Source organism: Syngnathus floridae, chromosome 20 (assembly GCF_059516105.1).
Source record: "Syngnathus floridae isolate MCC-2025c chromosome 20, RoL_Sflo_1.0, whole genome shotgun sequence".
NCBI classification, from domain to species: Eukaryota; Metazoa; Chordata; class Actinopteri; order Syngnathiformes; family Syngnathidae; genus Syngnathus; species Syngnathus floridae.
In genome coordinates this window covers 7,018,097-7,039,074 of record NC_142432.1, presented here as the reverse complement: position 1 = coordinate 7,039,074, position 20,978 = coordinate 7,018,097, and the positions used below count along the sequence as shown (strand labels likewise).

At 46.3% G+C, this 20,978-nt stretch overlaps 1 protein-coding gene and 3 long non-coding RNA genes across 5 annotated transcripts in view; 1 reads left to right on the top strand and 3 right to left on the bottom strand.

The window, feature by feature from the left end:
- The window catches only part of LOC148381085 (uncharacterized), a 32,700-nt gene extending 27,562 nt beyond the window's left edge, over positions 1-5,138 (bottom strand). For both annotated transcript variants that reach the window (XR_015854636.1, XR_015854637.1), the window contains exons 1-2: positions 4,928-5,138; positions 1,728-1,802 (exon numbers count right to left, since the gene is read on the bottom strand). This is a non-coding gene — a long non-coding RNA (uncharacterized LOC148381085). The remainder of the gene's footprint in view (positions 1-1,727; positions 1,803-4,927) is intronic.
- A 208-nt stretch (positions 5,139-5,346) lies between these two features.
- On the bottom strand, positions 5,347-16,430 carry LOC148381083 (uncharacterized). Its single transcript, XR_015854661.1, has 3 exons — positions 16,203-16,430; positions 10,070-10,234; positions 5,347-5,747 (listed from the first exon to the last, which is right to left on the bottom strand). It is a non-coding gene; the product is annotated as an uncharacterized LOC148381083 (long non-coding RNA).
- LOC148381084 (uncharacterized) lies at positions 6,434-10,432 on the top strand. The gene is made up of 4 exons (XR_015854660.1): positions 6,434-7,707; positions 8,971-9,078; positions 9,166-9,321; positions 9,656-10,432. It is a non-coding gene; the product is annotated as an uncharacterized LOC148381084 (long non-coding RNA).
- A 1,335-nt stretch (positions 16,431-17,765) lies between the features above and the next one.
- On the bottom strand, positions 17,766-20,720 carry LOC148381082 (uncharacterized). Its single transcript, XM_088363963.1, has 4 exons — positions 20,501-20,720; positions 19,756-20,340; positions 19,510-19,588; positions 17,766-19,373 (listed from the first exon to the last, which is right to left on the bottom strand). Exons 1-3 carry the CDS (start codon positions 20,556-20,558, stop codon positions 19,518-19,520), a joined length of 714 nt encoding a protein of 237 aa, XP_088220089.1. The 5' UTR covers positions 20,559-20,720; the 3' UTR covers positions 17,766-19,373; positions 19,510-19,517.
- Between the last annotated feature and the right edge of the window lie 258 nt (positions 20,721-20,978).

Genomic DNA, 20,978 nt, shown 5'->3' with positions numbered 1-20,978 from the left:
CCACGAAATAAAAGATGAAAACAACGCGTTGAAAAAGGAATTCCAACGTGCGACTGAACGCTACGAGACAGATTGCGAGGCGCACCAACAAATGACGGCAAAGATGCAATTTGATTACCAGATCGACATGATGACGATCAAGATGAAGATCAAGGTGCTGACGGACCGAGTGGCGACGATGACGACCGCCGTGGAGGAAAAGACCGACGAGAACGAAACCCTGACGGAGCAGATAAAAAGCATGAACCAAGAAGTGGAGCAAAAGCGAGCACAACACGCTGACATGCAGCTCCAGATTGAGGAGTTGATGGACAAGCTGCAAAGGGAGCAGAAGCGCACGGCCGTGTTAACTGATCGCCTGACACGGATGGAGAAGGAGGTGGAGTCCACGTGGAACAAGTACGAAATCGAGCAGAAGGCTCACCTGTTCACCAAAAAACATTCAGGTTTGGTATTGCGGAAACACAGCGACCTGATAGACAGGATCAAATTCCTGGACAACCGGATCAAGAGTCAGCAAGCTACCATCCAGAAGCTGGAATCTCATCTCTCCGCCAAGGCCACCTTCATCCGGAACATCAGCCTGGACATCGAGACATCCATGACATTGGTCAACGACCCCAAGAAGTTCATCAAGGAGATCACCCGCATCAAGGGAAAACTGTTCGCCGACGACAAGGATTCGCATTTGATGGAAACGGCCGAGATGGTGTTCCAAGCCGTGGAGACACAGAAGGAACGTTTCGACCGCTATGAGGCAACCATCCGCAGCCTTCGAAAGCAGATCAAGCAGAAGGAACTGCACATGCTGCGGCACATCGAGAAGATCGAGAAGCCCCGCAGCGAACTCATCCGTATCGTCAATGACCAACGGCGAGATCTTGCCAAATTCAAGTGCGAGATAAACAAACTGAGTCACACGCTGCATGAAATCACGGACTACCTGCCTCGCAAAGTCCAGTCGTGGGTAAAAGGCAGGCTCGCTGGGACCATCATGACTGTGACCCCAATGCTCTAGAACCGGCAGTGGACAACCGCGTTGCCGTGCATGTTCAGCTTGTTTTTTTATTATCAACGGCGCTCGCAATCGTAAAATGGAACCTGGAGCTCAAATTTACCACAGAATGTTTTTTGGGGGCACAAATGTTGGGGCATTCCAAGTTGATGGAGGATCTATATTTTGGGTTTGGTCGCCCATTAATGGTCTCAGCAAATTTTGGTCAGTAGAAAATTTGAAGGATCCAAATTTTGAAGCGGGGCACCAAATTTTAGGGTTCGAAAATTACTGGTGGCCCATAAAATTGTGGGAATCACAAAGATGGAGGATGGACATTGCAAAATGTTGGCAGTTACAAAATTATTATAGGGGACCACAAAATAAGTTTTGGTGGTGAGCCACAATAAATCTTGCAACCATATTGAAGAAAAATGAGAAAATAACTTCTAAACCCATCAAATCACGTCCGATTCAGCAGTTGACTTTCATTTCAAATCAGACCCAGGTACATCACCAAGCAGCCCTCGGTTGTAAGATGTAATTCTAGCCAGGTCTCGACAACAATCTATATCGGGTAGTGTTTCACTTTCCAATGTTGTACATTGAAATGTACACGACAGTGATCCGGTTTCCGGGTTTCTGCTTTTCAACCACTCAGCCAGATTAACATGAGCGCCATACCTATGTTTACTATACTGTATGGACCGTAAAAGCGCATTGTTGTACTTACCAAGCAAAGACTTGTGACAGTGGTGCCTTGAGATGAGACGAGGCTGGAACAGATTGATGGCATTTCAATTCATTTCTGTGGGAAAAAGGATTTGGGTTATGATGGTTTTGAGTTCAGAGCATGGTCACGAAATTAAAATCGGTCAATATTTCTGGTTTCATCAATTCTGGTTGTCATTCCCACACAATAGGTTAAGAGATCGCTATCAACCAATCACAATTCATCTTTTCGTATCTCGAGGACTTTTCATGTGCTGCCCCCAACTGGCCACTTTTTGTTCATTTTTGGGGAACGACTGCTGGCATCAAACCGAATTCCAAAAAGCTTTTGAAAGTTCCTTTTATGAACCCAGTCTGGGATTCCCTCCCATGTCCACCAAGTTTAACGAGCAGCCCAACAAGTCGACGTTGACTCAGTCCCACCGATCGGACTGTTGAAGGCTTTTGGCCTTATTTGTCATGGTTAGCTTTTGGCTCTCTTGTGCAGTTGACAGGAGATTTACGTGGACGTCTATGACCCTCTACTGTACGGTCAGCCCCCCCCCCCCCATCCCCAGTCTCGCTTTATGATGGAAACCGATACAAACACGGTGATAGGGTTTCGGAATAAATTATTCACGCTCCCACTGCGTTCGCGCTGCCGTTTTGGGGCTACGCACGACCCAATAAGACAATGATTGCCATATTGCAGGATCGCAGTTGCGTAGATTTACAGCCTGCAGAGGCGCCCATCCCATCGGCCTAATGTCTCCAGCATCTGCCGGGATAAGGCCTTTAATTGAAAAGAATTTGTGGAGCGAAAGTGGGGGAGGGCGCTCGGTCCGAGTCGTCCCTTGAGAGCCGAGTAATGAAAAGAAAATAACTCCTCTCCTCTTTAGTGCCTATGGAAGCCATAAAGAATAACAGGACATGGCGATAGAACGGCCCGGCCGGTGGGTGCGCGACTCGCAGCCAAGCGGAGCATCTGCTAAAACGGTTGCCGATCGGATTAAACGCTCGGGCCACTTTGCAGGCGGGACGAGTTGACGGTGACGCTTCGCAAAGCATCTCTTTTGTCAGATTTATTTAGACATGAAAGATGTGTTTCTACTTTAGTGTCGCCCACTCCCCGCGTGTACCTTTTTTTTCCCCCCGTAAAACAAACGGGCCGGGCGGCAGACATCCTGGAGGCCGATAGAGGATAAGTGATGAGTCTAGCAGGACCCCGGGCAGAATAACAATGCTCACCTTTTAGTGGGCCTCACGCTACCTTTGGGAGTCACAGACAAACATGTGCTGTGTTTTGGGGAGGGGTGCAAAATTTGAGGGCTTACAAAATTTAGCTCAATGAAAATTTCTAGTAGGGCTGAATGATTTTCAAATTGCAATTTAGTTTCCTCAATATTTTTTTCAACATCCTCTAATGTGAACAGACAAGCAATAAATTAATCTGTATTGCAATAAAAAAATACAACTATATTCAAAAAATAAAGCACACCAACTGACTGTAATGAAGCAATGCCACCTATTACATCACAATTTCAATTTGAATTCAATGAATTGCTCATCCCTAATTTGGGGGTTAGTAGGATGTTGACACCCACAAAATAATTTGTTAGGGGAGAAAATTTGGAGGGGCCTCATTTTGGTGGATTTTGGTCAGTATCGGTCACACAAAAAAAGTGCTCAGTCAGCACTTTTAACACTTGAAATTGACAAGAACATACACTGAATGAGGTCATTGGCCAAATTGTTTTTAGGCCCTTTGGGAATCTTCCACACCCAACGCTAACGTATAGATTCTCAACCTCAACAAGAGAAAGGTGAACATCAATGGCACTGAAGGAGCACATGACACATTGTCAAGAAAACAAAATCTAGGATTTCTTTATGCTTTATCGGGGGTCTCGTCGTGGGTGAGTACAGAGTTGCTGTGACAGAATGTGACATAGAATCCAGGGGAGGGGGGGCAGGGAACTCCCCCCCACACACACTCACACAACAATGCGGACAGCACGAAAGCAAATCCCAGATTTAATGTCGGCCGTCACACAGCTGCCAATAGCAAATGACACTGCTGGTCATCTTCCCTGCGTGCTCCCCCCCCCTCCTGCCCCCCGCCAGCTCTCACCTCGCTGTCAATCACCTGGGGATTCACAACACAAGTGGCGCCATGGTAACAGCAAACAATGCGCACCATGGCTAATCATTTTTTAAATCCCCTTTAGACCCGTGGGACCACAATTAACATGGACAAAAAAAAATTGACAATTTCAAAGTATGAGGACCGTGACGGATAATTGCGATGCTTGTTCGATTTTTCCCGATTCCGCTTGTGTGTTTCTTAAGGTTTTTAAAGGCTTAGATTGGTGCAGCTGTGCCATTTGTATTGTGCGTTTGCATTAAGATGAGCATGTATTCTTTATCCTCTGGAAAAAAAACAGGCTGCATATCTGTTACATTGCCACCTAGTGGCCAAAGTGGGCACAGCACAAAGAGCACAAAGAATTGCTTTTAAGCATAAAATCTAATTTTATTTTATCTATGCTATTTTTCTATTTTTATTTTCCTTTTTAAAAACATTTTGGTATTTTTTGGGGGGAGTGGGTTAAAATTTCACAGCAAGAACATAAGTGGACAATCATTTCGATTATACGACGACGTTGTCACTCCTGAGTGGAGCTGACTGCCTCTGATCTTAACCAGAGAGTTTTTTTTCTTTTTTTTTTGGTGTTTGGAGGAGGGCCCGGTTCAATCATACTTAATCACACACACACACGCACACACACACACACACATGCACCAAACACACACACATCTCATCAAGGTCTTAAGCGCTGCTCAGACCTGACAGGTAATGGTCTTGTGGTTTGGACACCAATCAGTCTCTGAAAATGTTTACATTTCAAACATGCCGCATGTTTTTTTGGGACGTACGTTACCCCACCAGATTTACGCTTCTTATTCGTATAACACTGCGTGATGTCATCAATCGTCGCGCTCAACTTAGGTTTCGTGATTGGGAGGCTGGCCTTAATTATGCCGGACTGTAGGGCTGGCAGACCGGGGGGTGTTTTTAGGCAACGGGGGTGGTTTCTTGTCTTCAAGGACTTCTCAAGGTTTGCGTTGGAGCGAACGTACGACAAGTTTGGGCCATTTTTTTTTTATATACCCAAGTTGCAATGTTTGTAAGTGAAAAGTAGCTTCAATGCATTCACTCACCATTTGTTTGTTGAGGCGATGAGATCAGCTGTTAAGTGGTGGATGTTGACTTGATCCGGGATAAACTAGGCTGATCTTTCAAGCTTGAATTCAATCAGATGGTCAAATCATGCTTCCAGGTCAAGCTTTGAAAAAGAGGTCACTGTTCAATCACTAGACCGGAGGAGGCCATTTTGCTTTTGACCTTTGACCCAATCGAGGCGAGCACGCTTCTACATGCAGTAGCCATACGTGACCACCGAACAGAGTACTAAAAAATGAACGACTTCAACAACAGAACTGAACTACATCAAAGGTACAACTTCTGTCATCTATTCTTAAACTTTGCCTAAAGTTACTGTCCAATGAAATCTGTCATTTGAAAATAAAATGTAAACATGAAAAATGCACTCAATCAGTAAAATATATTTAATCACGGTTCAAACATGGCGAAATTCGATAGCAACAATTTCTGTTGTGTCAAACCAGTTGGTTAATTAGATCTTAATGAACCATTTTGGTTCATGAGATATTATCCAAGTTTCAGCAAACTCTCACATGTTCCAAAATGAAAGTCTAAATAATCATTTAGATGTCAAAGGAAAACTATTACTACTGAGAAGTCAAGTTACACCCCCTGAGGATGTGGGGTGTGGGGGGGCTGATACCGATGACTGTGTGCATAGAAAGCGAAAGAAAGCAAAGAAACACAGGCGGGATGAAAGGCAACGGCGTTCCCTTGTGATGTCGGCTGCAGACGTCGTGGGTCCCGGCGTCGGGTTTCCCCGCCCCCCCTTCCACTGGCCGGAAGTGGCGCGTTTCCCCTGGCGACAAGCTCTTCCTGCAAAATAAAGAAATGATTAGAAAGATGACAGCTGGGCCAGACGACTGCAAACCCCAAGGGGGTGAGGGGGGTGCCAACCTGCCATTATGTTTTCGTTCTATACATCTTCTGTTTCCTTATAGCATACACAGGGCCATTTGTTTACATATAATAATATATATATATATACACATATACATATATATATATATATATATGTATAAAGTCTGACACCCCTCCAAATCATTTGTCTAGGGCCTAAGGGTCCAGGGCTCTGGGGGCAGCGACCCCTGGCAATCCTAGCGTGTGGCAGCCCAAAGCGGCCCCCCCATGCCTTGTGGGAGCCCTCACATTCCACGGCAAAGTCCTCCTCTAGCATTTCCTGGAGAGGGCTTAAGGCGGCATTAAAAATGATATTCTGTGCTCAGGGATGGATTTGATGTCTTGTTGTCAACAATACTCTCATTTAGTTGTTTTGTGATGGCCTTATAAAGACACTTAAGCCCATAAGTGTCCATATCCTGGAAAAATTATGAGTCAGAGATTTTTTTTTTTTTTTAATATAAATATCAAAGTTGGTGCTGGCAAGGAATGACTGTAAATGGGAATTATCAAACTCAGCGAGTTGGAGTCGGTGGCCCTGTACAACCACATCACAACATCAGTGACCTGTCCAGGTGTCGTAAGTCTGTTGCCATGGCAATTAGTAGGGACATAGGTTAACACCTGCTTGTGCTCACTCATGGAGATTAATGTGGCTTCACACACGCACGTACAAAGAGAAGACCCGTGTCCTTTTTAATGGGCACTGCTAAAAGACAGGCTCCATCTTTGGAGGAAGGTCCGTCCACGCTGGCGCAGTTCGAGAGTCGTGGCCGCATTGAGTTGCAAGGCATGGCCGCTGACAGGTAGACAAATGGAGGTCTGTTGTGCCGGCCGATTGACGCAGGATGAGGGAGCGGATCGCGAACTGTCAATGGGACGCTCTGGGCGACGGCCAGCGGCGTGCATCGCGTCCTATTTGCGCTCCCGAGATCGACCGAGCAGATGTGACGACTAATGGAGGGAATCTGACAGCATCATCAATCTGTCACGTACACCCCAAACGCTTCGTTCATCCGATGACTTTACAAATTCAACGTGGACTGCTGACGCTATGTACTTGGCCACGCCTCCAAAAACGCAGCCAATCACAATGCGGAATGGGATGCAGGGTCTCAAAAATTTCCTGTCGGCTGGCCGTTGAATTAATTGATACATTTTGTGACCAGCTGTAGAGAAAAAAAAGCGTGGCTTTTTGTTGCTTTTGCTGGCCGGTTATTCCAAAATGCTAATATTACGCGAACGAAGCTAAGCTAAAGAGGATAGTTTTGTTTAATTGACTTCACAAGATGTTTTAATAAGTGTTAAAAATATATATATAATAATAATAATAATAGCAGCATGCGGCTTTGGTCCTGAACTTTAACCGTTTTGAAGTGGAACTTCCCCAAACCAAAAGTGCTCACATGTTACTGTTTAGTTTTCCTTTTTTGGGGGGGGGCTGCTAATAGCCGTTGATATGCACTATTAGGGGGTATTCACTGTGTAGTTTTTGCTTACATGAAAGTGCTGCTTTGTTTACAGGAATTGTAAATAATGAGCATGCCATGGAAAGCATTGTCATCACAGTTAAGACCTGCGGGAAGAGGGAAGGATGCAGGGACGCTTAATAACAATGAACAAATCTGTGTGTACGCTTCACTGAGCGGTCAGAATGTCGGAGAGGGGAAAGCAAGCGGCCCCGGTTTAATCTGTGGCAATCCATGGCATTGATTATCTTCCCGGGGAGAATATTGTGGTTTGACTGCATGTTTTTCGTTGTCGGAAAGTGATTTGAACAACAGGAAAACAAAATGGTGGTGTGCCAAGCACTCGACTGTGGCGACGCATTGAACGCATCCGTCGAATTGGATAACTCGACAAAGTATCGTGGCTGGTAGCTGTCGCTTTTTCTATTTTTACAATTTTTTATTTATTTAAATATTTATGCTGAATTATGTTGGCCTTTTGTGTTGTTCTGCATGTTGAGGGAAAATGGGGCTCATGCGCAAAAGACTTGTCACACTATGCTAGCTCAACAATGCCGCATAGCAACAATTTGGCCTTCAGTGTATTGTGCAAAAGGCCTGCAGGCAACAAGCGCTTCTTCGACTTTTCTTGTGAATTATTGCCGCCATTCATCATGCCTGTCATGTCGTACCTTTTAAACAGACTGAGAGAAAGGTAAAAATAGCCAGCATCTCAGGGATGCTTTGTTAGCTCTCGCTGTTGAAATAACAAGGGCGGATGTGGGAATCAGCCCAAGGCGGCGTCCCGGAGACAAAGTCCGTGTGACACCCGAGCATCAGCCGAGCCCGTCATCAGTCGTATCGCTGACAAAAACACCAGCGGGCTCGGGTGCTTCTTTCCAGGCTTTGACCTCTTTTACTCAAAGCACTTTTTTTAGATATCTGCAAATTCAACATTGCAGTGTTTTAAATTTTAGGGCAAAATTGCACTTTATTTTAATGTACAAAAGGAAATGTATTCTAGAATACATGTCATGTGTAATAATTGAATAATTTGTGGATCCTGATTTAATGCTTCACTTCATTGCATGGTGCTGCTCCTTCTGTGGTATACCCGCCTCGGCCACCAGGGGGAAGTATAAAAACAAACAACATATTGGCGTGCCAGGTAGAGTGAAGGAGGCCAACACGGGGGTGCGCCGGCTCGCGCTCATCAGTCATCGCTCTGCCCTTGTCGCTGCTAAAAATTGAAGCGAAAGTCGTGTCCTATTTTGGTTTGAAGAACAGGTGACGCCGACCCTCCGTGCTCCCCCAGCCTCAACGCCAACCTCGCCACCCTCACTGCCCGCGCGCCACCCCCTCGGGGCAGTCCGCGAATGCAATGATGACATAGCTGTCCAAGAAAGGCAGGACGGACAAACACAGATGTCATTATCATCAGTCGCCCCACAAATAAAGCAAAACATGTTGATTCTGTTTTGTCTGCCTCCCAACGGCCGCTAACCAAAGAGCACGACGGCGGTCGGCGCGTGCCACGTGACACACCTGTGTACGCTCTACTCTCTCACTCCACATTTACATCCCGCTCAAATCCTATTCAAATATCAACACAGCAATGATGTGCCACTTTGTGTACGCAAAGACGGAATTAATCAAATGAGCGTTGACCTGATTGCTTGATTTGTTTATAGTGTGGGAGATGACACTGGACGTGAAACACGAATCCCCAACTACTTAAAATATTCCTGGCAAATGTTTATTACCCTTTCTGACTCCCAGTAGTCCAGAAAATGACATGGGTAATATTTCATATCCATATTGTATTTTGTCTTTTTTTTTTTTTTTTTAATGAATAGGTCCTATCTAATACGCCTTGGTGTTCACAGGTCCGTTTCACAGAGGTATGCGATAGGGTCGAGCCAAGAGGAAGTGAGTGGTGCTCCCCTTGGACAACAATGGGCCTCCACAGAGCTCCCGCCAAGCCCCAGCCGGTCATGAAACACAGCGGGGATGTCATTGACCTCGGGGTTAACTCTCCTCAGGTAAGCAGCGGCAGATCTCGGACAAAAGAGCGCTTCTACAAAAGGTGGAGCGGTGCGGCGTATCCACGTTCTCCCGTATTGACAGATTTTCTAATTCACTGCGGATTCCCATAAGAGTGGGTGGCCTGGGCCCCAACAGTGGGCCCATTCATGCTGGGTGGGACGGGGAGGGAGGGATACGTAAATGAACCTGGATTAATTGAAGAATGGCTCCGGCATTTGAATAATATCTATCAATGCATGAAAACGTCCAGGTCGAGATGTCAAGCTGCCTCACTGATTCGCTGATACACGGATAAGGCGCACTCCTAATGAGGTTTTGTTTTTTTTCCAGGGAAGAAAAGCGCTTCTATGCATGGATGGTGCTCTTCTAAACACATAAAAGAATGCATTTGTTTATTTCCTCTATTAGCCATCAAAAAATAATAATTCAAACAGATCCCAAATAGTTGGCAATTTAGGGGGTGCGTCTCATTTTTAGTAAAATTTTAATCATAAATATTTTTTGGGGAGCATTTGCGAAGTAGAATGACCCCAATAAGCATGTCAACACGATGCCTCTAAGAATTTAATTTGGGTGTGTATGATGAAGTAGAGGTGCGCCAGCCTCGGTTTTTATGCCACCCCCAATCAAATAGCCGTCGTGTAAGCGAGGGCAGGCTTGGCAAACTGGCGGAGGAGATACTTCCTCAGATTAGCCGGGCTGTTTACACAGTCCCCCGGTAATCTGGGCCACAGGGGAACATACCTGTACTGTGTCAAAGGCCCGGCTCCGATTACACACTGGGAAGCATACGAGCATCCGGGGAGGGTCCACAGGGACTGGCCTGGTTCCAGGAACGTTGGCAGCGGGTACCGGGGAAAGAGGGCCTGACAAGGGCATGCGTTGTTGTGCACCTCTTCATTTCCTCTTCTATAAAACAGAGAATGGCACGATGTTGCTATCGTAATGCTCGCATATCAAAAAGAAAACTCAAAAACATGCTAATGGATTATTCTCATTGAAAAAAAACACTTTCGTTTTTGGTGGGGGAATTGGCTGGAACGGATTAATAGTATTTCCATTCATTTCAACAGTGAAATTGATTTGAGTAACAAATTAAACTTCAATCTGCACTTAATTATTGTCAATATTGAATTTGAATATGTGGCAGCTTGTGTTGCGCCAGGCAGACGAGTCTGGAGTAAATCATTTGCGCCAAGGTGAAAATGTGGCCACCAGCACGAGTGGACCTAATCCATTGCAGACGAGGGGATGGGATGGGGGGGGGGGGGTCTGGATGGGGTAGGGGGGTCAGGTGCAAACAATTGCGGCAGCTGTCAGTGAGCTGCCATGATCTCGTTTGATATCTTAATTGTGAGTCAATCCCAAAGCAATTCTGGCTACGTCGGGGCTCGGCCCGCTTCGCTTCCATCTGTCAGGATTCCTGAGCGTCTATATCTCTCCGATGTGTGTGTGTGCACGTGTGTGTTGTGTCCAGCCCGTCCCGCATCTCGCAGGGAAATCGGCCCTGATTGCTGCCATTTCCGCTGACTTTTAACGATATGGGTCGGTTGGGAGGGGAGCGGGCTAATGCTGATAATTGCCATGTTTCAAAACTACTGGACTGCCAGCACCACCCAAAGTCTGCTGCCCTCCTCCTGCCTCGTCAGTTCAGCGCTATTAGCACGAGAGCGGAGAGCGTGTCAATGTCGATTGGGCTCCACAAGCCGAGACTCTCCAGATCCCCTTTTGTACCTCGCCATGTGGTCCGGAGCCGAGTGATCTCAGATCGTGTATCCGAACGTCCATAAGCATGTATTATAGGTGGGTGGAATTTGACATTACGATTAGTGGCGTTTTTAACTTTGCGAAACTTTACCAAATTTATGAAAAAAAATTGATGGATTTAATTTTAAGTCAGAAGAATACAGACTCTATTTCCATTTTGCTGATTCTTCATATGCAGTTATAACTGGGTTTTGTTGTTCATTTTGGGTGTAATTCCACTGTTGCCCAGGAGATGGCGGTGTCAAAGAGGGCTCACTCATCATAAGTTGAATTAAACTGGACACTGTCTCCAGAGACCCAATTGTGAAGAGATAACTGTCCGGCGTGTTGACTGCTTTGACTGATCGGCCGCCACGAGGCGACTCCTGCCTCCTGATTCTGCGCCCCGACTCCTCGACCCCTCATGGTGATTTATGTGGCCCCGGGAAGCCGGGGTCTATTTGAGGGCCCTGCGAGGAATGAAAGTGTTACCGGTGGGTGTCAGAGGCAGGGGAGGGGAGACGTTCAGGAGAGAATTATGAGTTTTCTCAGCTGAGTGCCCGGCTTTGGTGGAGAGTAGGGGGGCAAGGGGTAGGGGGAGCAGACTGCAGTGTGTTGGTGCGGGGATGTCTTTGGAGCCCACAGGCTTGAACTCCACAGCTGAACTAGTGACCCTGACAATCCATCAGTGCTGGGGTGTGACAAGGCAGGGGTGTATGTGACAGAAGGGGGCAGACGTGGAGAAGCTTAGCGTCGGGTACAGGGGACCAAGGGGCTATAATGGGCCAAGGGGCACAAGAAAGGGGGAGGGGGGGCAAAGGGATTTCTCCTCGGTGCTTGTTGCATATCCTTCCAAAGCAATTTTTTACTTTCTTCAGACAAATGGACTAAAATGTGACTCTTTCTACTGGACTAGGAGAACATTTTTGCTTCTAATGTTTCCACCCCTGTGCGCTTTAAGCCCAAGTCAAAGCCAGACTGAAATCCCCCACCCACACACCCCCAAATCCCTAAACCCACTCCCACTTCCACTGCCAGCATCCTTCAGCTGTTGCCCAAGACTCACTGTCACTTGGCTGTACTTGATCCCAGCGTGACCACTTGAAGTGGGGAGCCGGGGCGGGGGGTGACCGGAGCGACACTTAATGGTTAACTAATGCTGATGTTGAAACTCCGAGATGAAGTACTGGTGAGGATGTAAGTAAACAAGCGTTCCGACGGCCATTTTGCCACAAATTCATGAGGAAGCGATGTTTTTTTTAAAATAGCAGCTTTCTGATGTCGGCACGCCTCTCCATCAATATGTTCTTTTGCCCTTGTCCGCTCCTGATGTCTCTTTCATGTCATGACCCCGCACCTCCAACCACCAACCCTCAGCCTCTACAATACACCTTCGGCAGTTTTATTTATATTATGGATATTTTGGGAAAACAAAAAATTCTAAAAAGTTCGACAAAAAAGAAGAGTAGCCTAAAAGAAAAATGTATTTTATGAATCAAAGCGCTTTTCCTGTTTTGTTGCCCTCGCTGCTAGATGAGGAAATCTGAAATCAGTTATTGAATATTATGACCATTAATCATTGCTATCATCAACGCCGTGTTTATCACTCGGGCATGTCCTGAATGGCGCCTCGCACGCACTAAATTTAATCCCTCGTCCGTCTTTTCGACTCTTCCAAATGTGTGCATCCATTGCTTGTGCGAACGCGTGTGTGTGTGCGTGCGTGTGCGTGCGTGTGCGTGCGTGTGCGTGTGTGTGTGTGTGTGTGTGTGTGTGTGTGTGTGTGTGTGTGTGTGTGTGTGTGTGTGTGTGTGTGTGTGTGTGTGTGTGTGTGTGTTAGCCACTGCCAAGCATCATGGCCGTAACTTCCTGTTGGATGAAGCGCTTCATCTGGTGACCCGGTTGGTTGGTTAGTTAGTTAGTTAGTTAGTTAGTTAGTTAGTTAGTTAGTTAGTTAGTTAGTTAGTTAGTTAGTTAGTTCGTTAGTTCGTTAGTTAGTTAGTTAGTTAGTTAGTTAGTTAGTTAGTTAGTTAGTTAGTTAGTTAGTTAGTTAGTTAGTTAGTTAGTTAGTTGGTGAGGTCTTCAGTTAGCCAATTATTCAGTTAGACTGCTAAGGTCATAAGTCATCAGACTGTTACTTATTCAGTCAATCATTTTCCTCGGATTCTTTTTCACTCCGACATGCGTTTCCCACTTTTTATCAATAGCGAGCATTTCATTGTCGCTATGAAACGCGACCCCTTCGAAACCCAATCGTCCTTTTAGTGTCAAGAAATGGCTCGCTGCCCCGCACTCTCACGGAATCCGCTGTCATGTGACCCGGCCGACCGACCCACCAGCCGAGCGAGCGTCCCAAAAGCAAATGCCCGGCTCATTGATCACTCGCTGTCCCAAGCGAGACGTTTACTGTACCGCTCTGCTCCTGCTGTTTAACTCAATCCATTCTTTATGAATTATTAATGAACCTCCTCATAATTCCCTTTGTGCCATAAGTAAAAGCTAGGATTGCAGTGGGAGTTTTCCAGCTCAGATGTATAATAAAATTAATATATCAAATATGTAATTCATAATCAAATAAAATATATTCATATATTATATCTTACAAAAAATAATTAAATTGATCAATTTTTAAACTATAATGAACCAAAGGGTGTTCCCTATTACTTTTGCAATCTTTTTTTTTTTTTTTTAAATGATTCGAGGGGGGGAGGGTCAAAAATAAAAGCGCAGAGGCTGCTTTTAGACCAACAAAAGCTTCGGGGGGGGGGAGGGGGGGGGGGGGCTCTTGTCTAATGAGTGCCGAGTGCTGATGGGTAATGAGGTGCTATCAGGTGTCACTCTGGCCTGTGTGGCCTTAGCTCATGTTGCTGCTTCAGTACATATGTGCATCTAGAGAGCCATCTACTGACCACAATTCAAATTTGAGTTGAATTCCAAATTGGGGCACACAGGAAGAGTACTATATTTATATTATATATGTATATTCTACCACTTTATATTACATATTTATATTTCTAGCAACGCCTCCATCCATTTTCTGCGGCTCATCCAAAAGAGAAGCCGCAAAATGGCCCTGCAATTAGCTTATTATACACATGAGATGCACTTCATGGTTGTTTGTTGCTGGGAAAGTCCCTTGTGTGGCGAAATGACCTCGGAGGAGCCCTCCAAAGATATGCGAGGACCCGCGAGTGCCGAAAATTGTAAGTCGACTTCATAAAATGATCCAAAAAATCATCGCGAGTCAAACAGTTGACATCGTGCGAACAAGGCAGCTCATTCATGTTTTTTTCCACACGAGCCTGTTAGTTGTCACACATAACACAACATGTCCGCCCTCCCCTCAGCCTCACCTCCCGCACAGGCCAACCCCTCATCAACTTCCCGCAGCATTTGTCCTCCAGCGACGGACGTCTTTGTCCCAAATTACAGTCCGTCAAACCCGAAACAAAATAAACGGCGTCTGATTTTGATGCATTTGACCGTCTTGGCCTTGTTTGGCTTGGCCGCCGTCTGCGCCGCTGCAGTTGCATCGCCGAGGTTTGAGGCCTGCGGCGCCGCTGGGAGATAACCTGATTATTCACTAAACTGCCTTCCACGGGATTCATATTAAAGACGCGCTAGCCCTTCGGCACCACAGCGTGGACGTGGAGTGGTAGCGGCCATTTTGAACACGTTTCGGCACCTAGTCGACTACAAAAGTAACCCCGCTGACCGACAAAATGGCCGACTAATGTGACCGCCCACCAAAACAATGGCCATCACAAAAAAAAAAAAAACAATACGACATCTCTCGCTTTGCGTCGGAATGACAGCTTTGTTTTGAAAGCTAAATTTGTGACCCGTAGCGACAGTGACACGTGAACGTCTGGGTCACTTTACTGCCCCGATAAAACGCCCTGAGAGGCACAATGCGACACACCCCCACCTCTTTCCTTCTTCATGGCCAAAGTAAAACAGCCATTCCTCACTCAGGGGTCCGTCTCTCGGACTCCAAACTGCGTTTTATGGACCACCCCCCCTCTCCCCCGTTCTGTGCAGATGGGTTAAATATGACATCAAAGCCTCTTTTAAATCCTTCACAGTACCTCTCATGTTTCTCCGCCGGTATCAAGTTCAAACCCCGCATTTTTACAGTAGATTTAATGGATCAATTTCTCTAATCACATTAGCACCGGCTTAATGTAGAACAAATTTCAGCGTGGCCACCATCAAAGACGCCAGGCCCGAGCTCTAATCGGCCGTGGCATCTAGGACTGCGCTGGAAGATCTCTGGGCCTGCTGTGATAAGCTCCAAGAGGACCCCCCCCCCTGTTATACCATTTGAATGGGTGATGGGCGCTCTGATTGGAAAAATGCCAAATGAAGTAGTACATTTTTCAAAAAATATAGAATTGAGAAACATTTAATGCTTTAGCAATAGCCGCTATCAGATATATAGCTAAAATAAAGTCATGCTAATCGGCCAAAAATGCCCCTAAAGTGCTAACATCTGCACTAAAACACACACTTTTACACACACGTAATCATATATACACGTATGAACAGACAAAAAACAGAAGCCATGTTTGTTTTGGGCACCACACAGAATGATGGATGATAATCACTGTTTCTATTTGTTTACACTGCGGCAAAATATGTAATGAACCCCCGCCGACTGGATGTAACGTAAAAAAATACGATCTTAAATGAGCAATGGCTTCACACATGCGGAAAATGTAGCGGTGTGCCACAATCAAACACACACACGGGGCGGGGCTTGTCTTGATTAACCCAGCCAGGAGAAGCATGGCGTGTTTTGACCGTGGCGTCATGTCCGGGTTCCCCGAGCGGCTCGATGGAAGCCATCCGTTTGCTTTGTTAGTAGTTTGTCTCCTTGCGTTTTCTTATTTTGGCTAATTTGTACAGTTCGCCCGATGACCCGCCTGCCTCACAGGAAATAATGAGTGAGCACCAAACGGTTCGGGGTTTTTTTCAGACGCGGGTTCGACTCGGAGTCGTTTGATCTTTCTGAAAAAAATCTGAAAAATGTTATGTTAAATAAAGAAAACGGTTGCTAATTCTATTGCAGGAGGATAAAGAATATATGCCTTGTTATATTATCTATAGCTGCTCTAGCGCTGTAACTCACCCACATTATTCCGCTGCGTCACGGTTCCTGGAGCAGAATTCCGACATTGTTACGACTTTCTTGGAATAATTTTCTTTATTTACAGAACCCTGTGAACCGTATACCACGCTCTGATCACACACGCTCGAGCCCACTGCATGTAATTACCCCCGGCCCCACTCTCCAATCTGTCACTGCCCGGACTCATTTGTCAGAGCTCAATGCAGCGTGATTAAAGAAACCTTAACGGTGCCGTTGCAAAGAAACAAAACAAGAGGAAGAAGAAAAAAAAATCTGGGAAATTTGGGAGCTGAGCGTGGGTCGCTAATGCATCGAAGGTGCTGCTGCGGCGGTAGTGCATTACGGTAATTAAAGACATGCAACATTACGGGGCTTCATTAATCATGCCTTCAATGGACTTTGAAGCCTTAATGGAAAACGGCTCGCTGTGCCGCGGTTATTGGGCCCGTACAAATTATGGGGGGCACCGCACACGCCGGCAGACCCCTGAAATGGATTGGCTGCTACAGGATGGAAAAAACAAACAAAGAGAAATAAGTTGATGCAGGGGTTAACAGTCTGTATCGAGGCAGCATTTGAAATGCATCGTTCTTGAATCATATCGCACCTCATGTTTCGAGATGAGGTATTGAATCGCATTTTATAAAAAAAAGAAAAAAAAAAAGGCCTGCAGTCATCATTATGTCAAAAATAGCACAATTTAAGTATGTCTGTGTTGACTTTTGAGGCTGAGAGTTGACTTCTAGGGGTGTGCATCATCCTGAGCAAAATCAAGAAAAGATCTGAGCTGACGCAGATGGTTTTGAATGTCTTTTCTGTTCCCTCCAAGATCATCTCCTACTGGAGGTGCATTAGGGTGAGATGGGAGCCCCAGATAAGCGTCTATTACCGTGCCAGAAATGACGTACTACCACTTTCCCCGACCCGCTTTTTCGGGGTCTTGCTTAACTCCAGTGGTTCCATGTCAGTGGCGCTAACTATTCAGGTGAGTCGCTCAAGCAAAATTGTTCCAAAAAGTTCGCCCCCGCCCCCTCCCTCCCTGATAAAAGCACTTTTGGCAGCTTTAATTGGCTACATTTCTTCAACAAAAGGAGCAAAAGGGAGGAGATGATCCATAATTTAGAACGATGACGTCATTGTCTTTCTCCTTAAATGGGCAACTCCGGGGCTGGATTGTAAGAAAATAACAATGACAATACTGACATCTAGTGTTCAACGAGTTCATTGCAGACTCCTCCATTAGCCCTGTAAATGAAATGCTCATTTTGTGGCACCTCGAAAGTTATTCCGTTACCCTTTTCACTAATAACTCTCTGAAAAAAAATCTTTCATGCCTGGTGGTGATGTAGTCCAGAGTTGCACCGCCAGATGGCGCTCCAGTAACGCTACAAAATGAGAAGCGTTTCCAAGGGCGTTTCCTATTTTACGCAAGTACAGCAACAAGATAAATTTAATCTTTAAAATGTTTAAACGTATACTTGTATACGTACACCACCAAAAATGCTTTGATACGGAAATACGATTAGAAAGCATAGAAATCACTGACTCTGGAGACAAAGACACTTAGGGGATTTTAATGTTTTAATTGTTCTCCAGAAAAATCCAGACTCACACCGAAGGTGAAAACATACAAAATTAAATACATATGAATATCAATATGAAATCAAATATCTGAGTGCAACGATAACAGGGAACAAACTAAATTCAAGATTCAAGAGTTTTTTATTCGCCACGTTTGAGCGTGCCAAACAAGGAATTTGACTTCGGTAAATCACAGCCTCTGTTCAACATTTAGGTGACTAACAACAACAATCAGGACATGTGAAAAACAAAAGATATTCTAATGTGTCCAACAGAGCATTAACCTCAAATATTTTGGCAGAACTTTGGTTAGTCTAAGCTTAGTTTATTGCACAATATCTAGTTAAGTATTTTTTGCAATGGACAAATGTGCCATTAAACCATTAAATGTGCTATTAAGTAAAACCATGTCATTTCGAAAAACATCGACACTTGCTCAATGTGCGAGAAAAAAAGAAAAGTGACAGCAAAGGGGCGGGGTGTTTGGCGTTAAGCCACATCCTTGCAGGACCCGAAGTGGGTGGCAAGGATGTCAAATATTTCTCTTTTCTCGGCCGCGTTGTGGGATGACCCGGCAGCAGCGACTTGCTGCCCAGGTTGATTGGGAACAGTCCTTTTTTTAGACCACTTTTTCGAGGCCCTTCCCTCTCAGGGTGAGCAGGGAGGCAACTGCTCAGTCGCGTGAGGATGAGCCGGAGAGGAGCGCTCCTCGGCGACAAACTCGCTCACGCCGCCTAGCGTGCAGAGTTGGGCTAGGTACTCCCAGTCACATCCTGACCTGTACCTACTGCCCTTCCCCATCGCCGCAGGACTTTGGGGTGGAGACGTGGGCGGGGTAGTGGGGACGGGGTACGGGGGGCTGCGCTAAGGGTTCGAATTGCGCGCAGGCCGAGTAGTCTGCCATGGAGAACTACATAAAAGACGGTGACAGGATTACAGTGGTGCCTTGAGAGACAGTACAATCGGCAAAATGGCAAACTAGTGCAATTCAGAAGCCCACCACAGGATGGCGGCAGCATACAATTCAGATTGTGCTGTCATTCGAGAGGGGGACAACATCAACATCAAGCGACTTGGGCGAACACAGTCCATTAGGTATTGTTCGGATCACCGTAAAATAAGTGTTTATTCATTAAGATGCTACTTTTGGGCAATTTGCATTTCCATTTTAATAATTTTACCCACTCAGCCATGTGAGTGGGTAAAATATGAATGTGTTGCAGACCAAATGAAAGACTTGTATCTGAAGGCACCACTGTAGCCAGATCATTTTGAAAAAGGATGATAAAAGGCTTTGGGTTTTGTTTTCAATTATTTTTAACATTTCATATTTTTATGCTTATGTAAGTGAAACGGAGAGGAAGGAAAGTACTTTTTGACAGATGTGAAATTCTTTTGGCTATCAATGATTGAATGATTCTGATCAAGATAGAGGGTGAAGGCCCCATTATTATTTTTTCTTCAGAAGGACCCAGATGAAAGCAGCTCCATGCATCTCCATGGCGACGCAGTTTTGATGGAGGGTCCTCCTGTCATTAGCCAATGCATCAGGAAGAGAATGTGGACGGACGGATGGACGAAGATCCCATTCTAGATGGGGGACGAGACAATATTCTATCTGACAGCAATTCAATCCGAATTTCACCTGATCGTCGCACAATGGATGCCAAAATGTCTCGATAGCAACAGCCCACTCCCGATGGAAAACGTTTGGCCGTGAACTCACCAGCTCGTCTAGAACCACCACATCAGGCTCACGCTGCAAACGGCCATCAGCGGCAGCGAAAGCGAACAGCGTTGACCCCCTGAAAGGCAGCAACAAAGCAATTTGGTTTGACCCCTGCTGGACCCGAAGGCATGCAACACACACATACACACACGTTCCAAAATAATAACGGCTCAAACATTTGCAGTCGGACTCCTTCCATGGCATTGGTCGGGCGCGCGCGCGGCAAGAAGGAAAGCAACTCACCGCGAGCAGTGACTATGACTGTGAAAGTCTTCTCCTCAGCCGTTCCAGCTTTGGGTGTCATGGTGACCTTGTACTTGCCCTTGTCTGTCAAACCAAGCTGGATGATAGTCAGGTCTCCACGGGTCTGGTCAAACACAAACTTCTTTTCCTTGTAAAGCGCCCCCTCGGTGCGTTCCCAAGTGTCTGCAGTTGAGTTGTCAGGGGACGACATCATCGCGCCGGTCGCGATGGCCGCGCCGCCCTTCTGGCTGGACGGGTTCATGACGACCTTGGCCGCGACCGCGACCACGGCCGCGGCCGTGGCCACGGCCGCGGCCTCGGTCGTGATCGGGGCCTCGGTCGTGATCGGGGCCTCGGTCGTGATCGGGGCCTCGGTCGTGATCGGGGCCTCGGTCGTGATCGGGGCCACGGCCCCGCCGGATTTGGACTTCTTGGAGCTCTCACTGCCCGTCTTGCTGTAGGTGAGAATCTTGCCATTTTCAAGTTTTTCCCAGACGACTTTTGTGTAGTCATCCAGCGTAGTCTTGCCGGTGGCCATGGTAACATCGCCACCTGCTTTGCCCTTTACTTCCATGTCTGCTGCTGCTGTTGAAAACAAAGCACAAGTGACTTTTTACCAGCAGTTCCACAATAATCATTGTCACAGCACACCTCATGAGTTTCATCTATCTATCATTTCTATCTCATTAACGGCATTTCATTCGAGAGGTCAACCCTCCATTTTGTTTTCAAATACGTAAGTTACCAGCGAGCGGAAGGGAGATCAGGAGCGCCCACATCAGCCGAGCCATCTTGCTGGTCATCCTTTTCTTCTGCTGATTGAGGAAGAAGCGCAAGTAAGAAGCACACTTTGCCCGAGCAAGCGAGGTAAGGAGCACCAGCGTTAGTACTCGGCCGTCGATGGGACTTAGCTTTCAGTCTCAGCTCAGGCGTACCCACAATGCTTGGCCTACAAAGAAAAAGACATCCGCCCTTTGGAAATGACACGGCGCTTGCAAATGTCATACGCGCATCACTAAGACGCAAAGGGATCAAACGCAAAGCTTTGAGAGGAAATCTGCAACTCCACAGGACGGGGACTACGTGTGCTAACCAAAGACAGCATGTGGCTGCCAGGCCTCTCCCGCTACGGAACGGGATCGGCGACTCAATCGTCGGAGACGTCATTGGTTGTCAAAGCACAAATCTCCTGACGGCAAGGAAGGGGAAGCAAAATGGCCGCT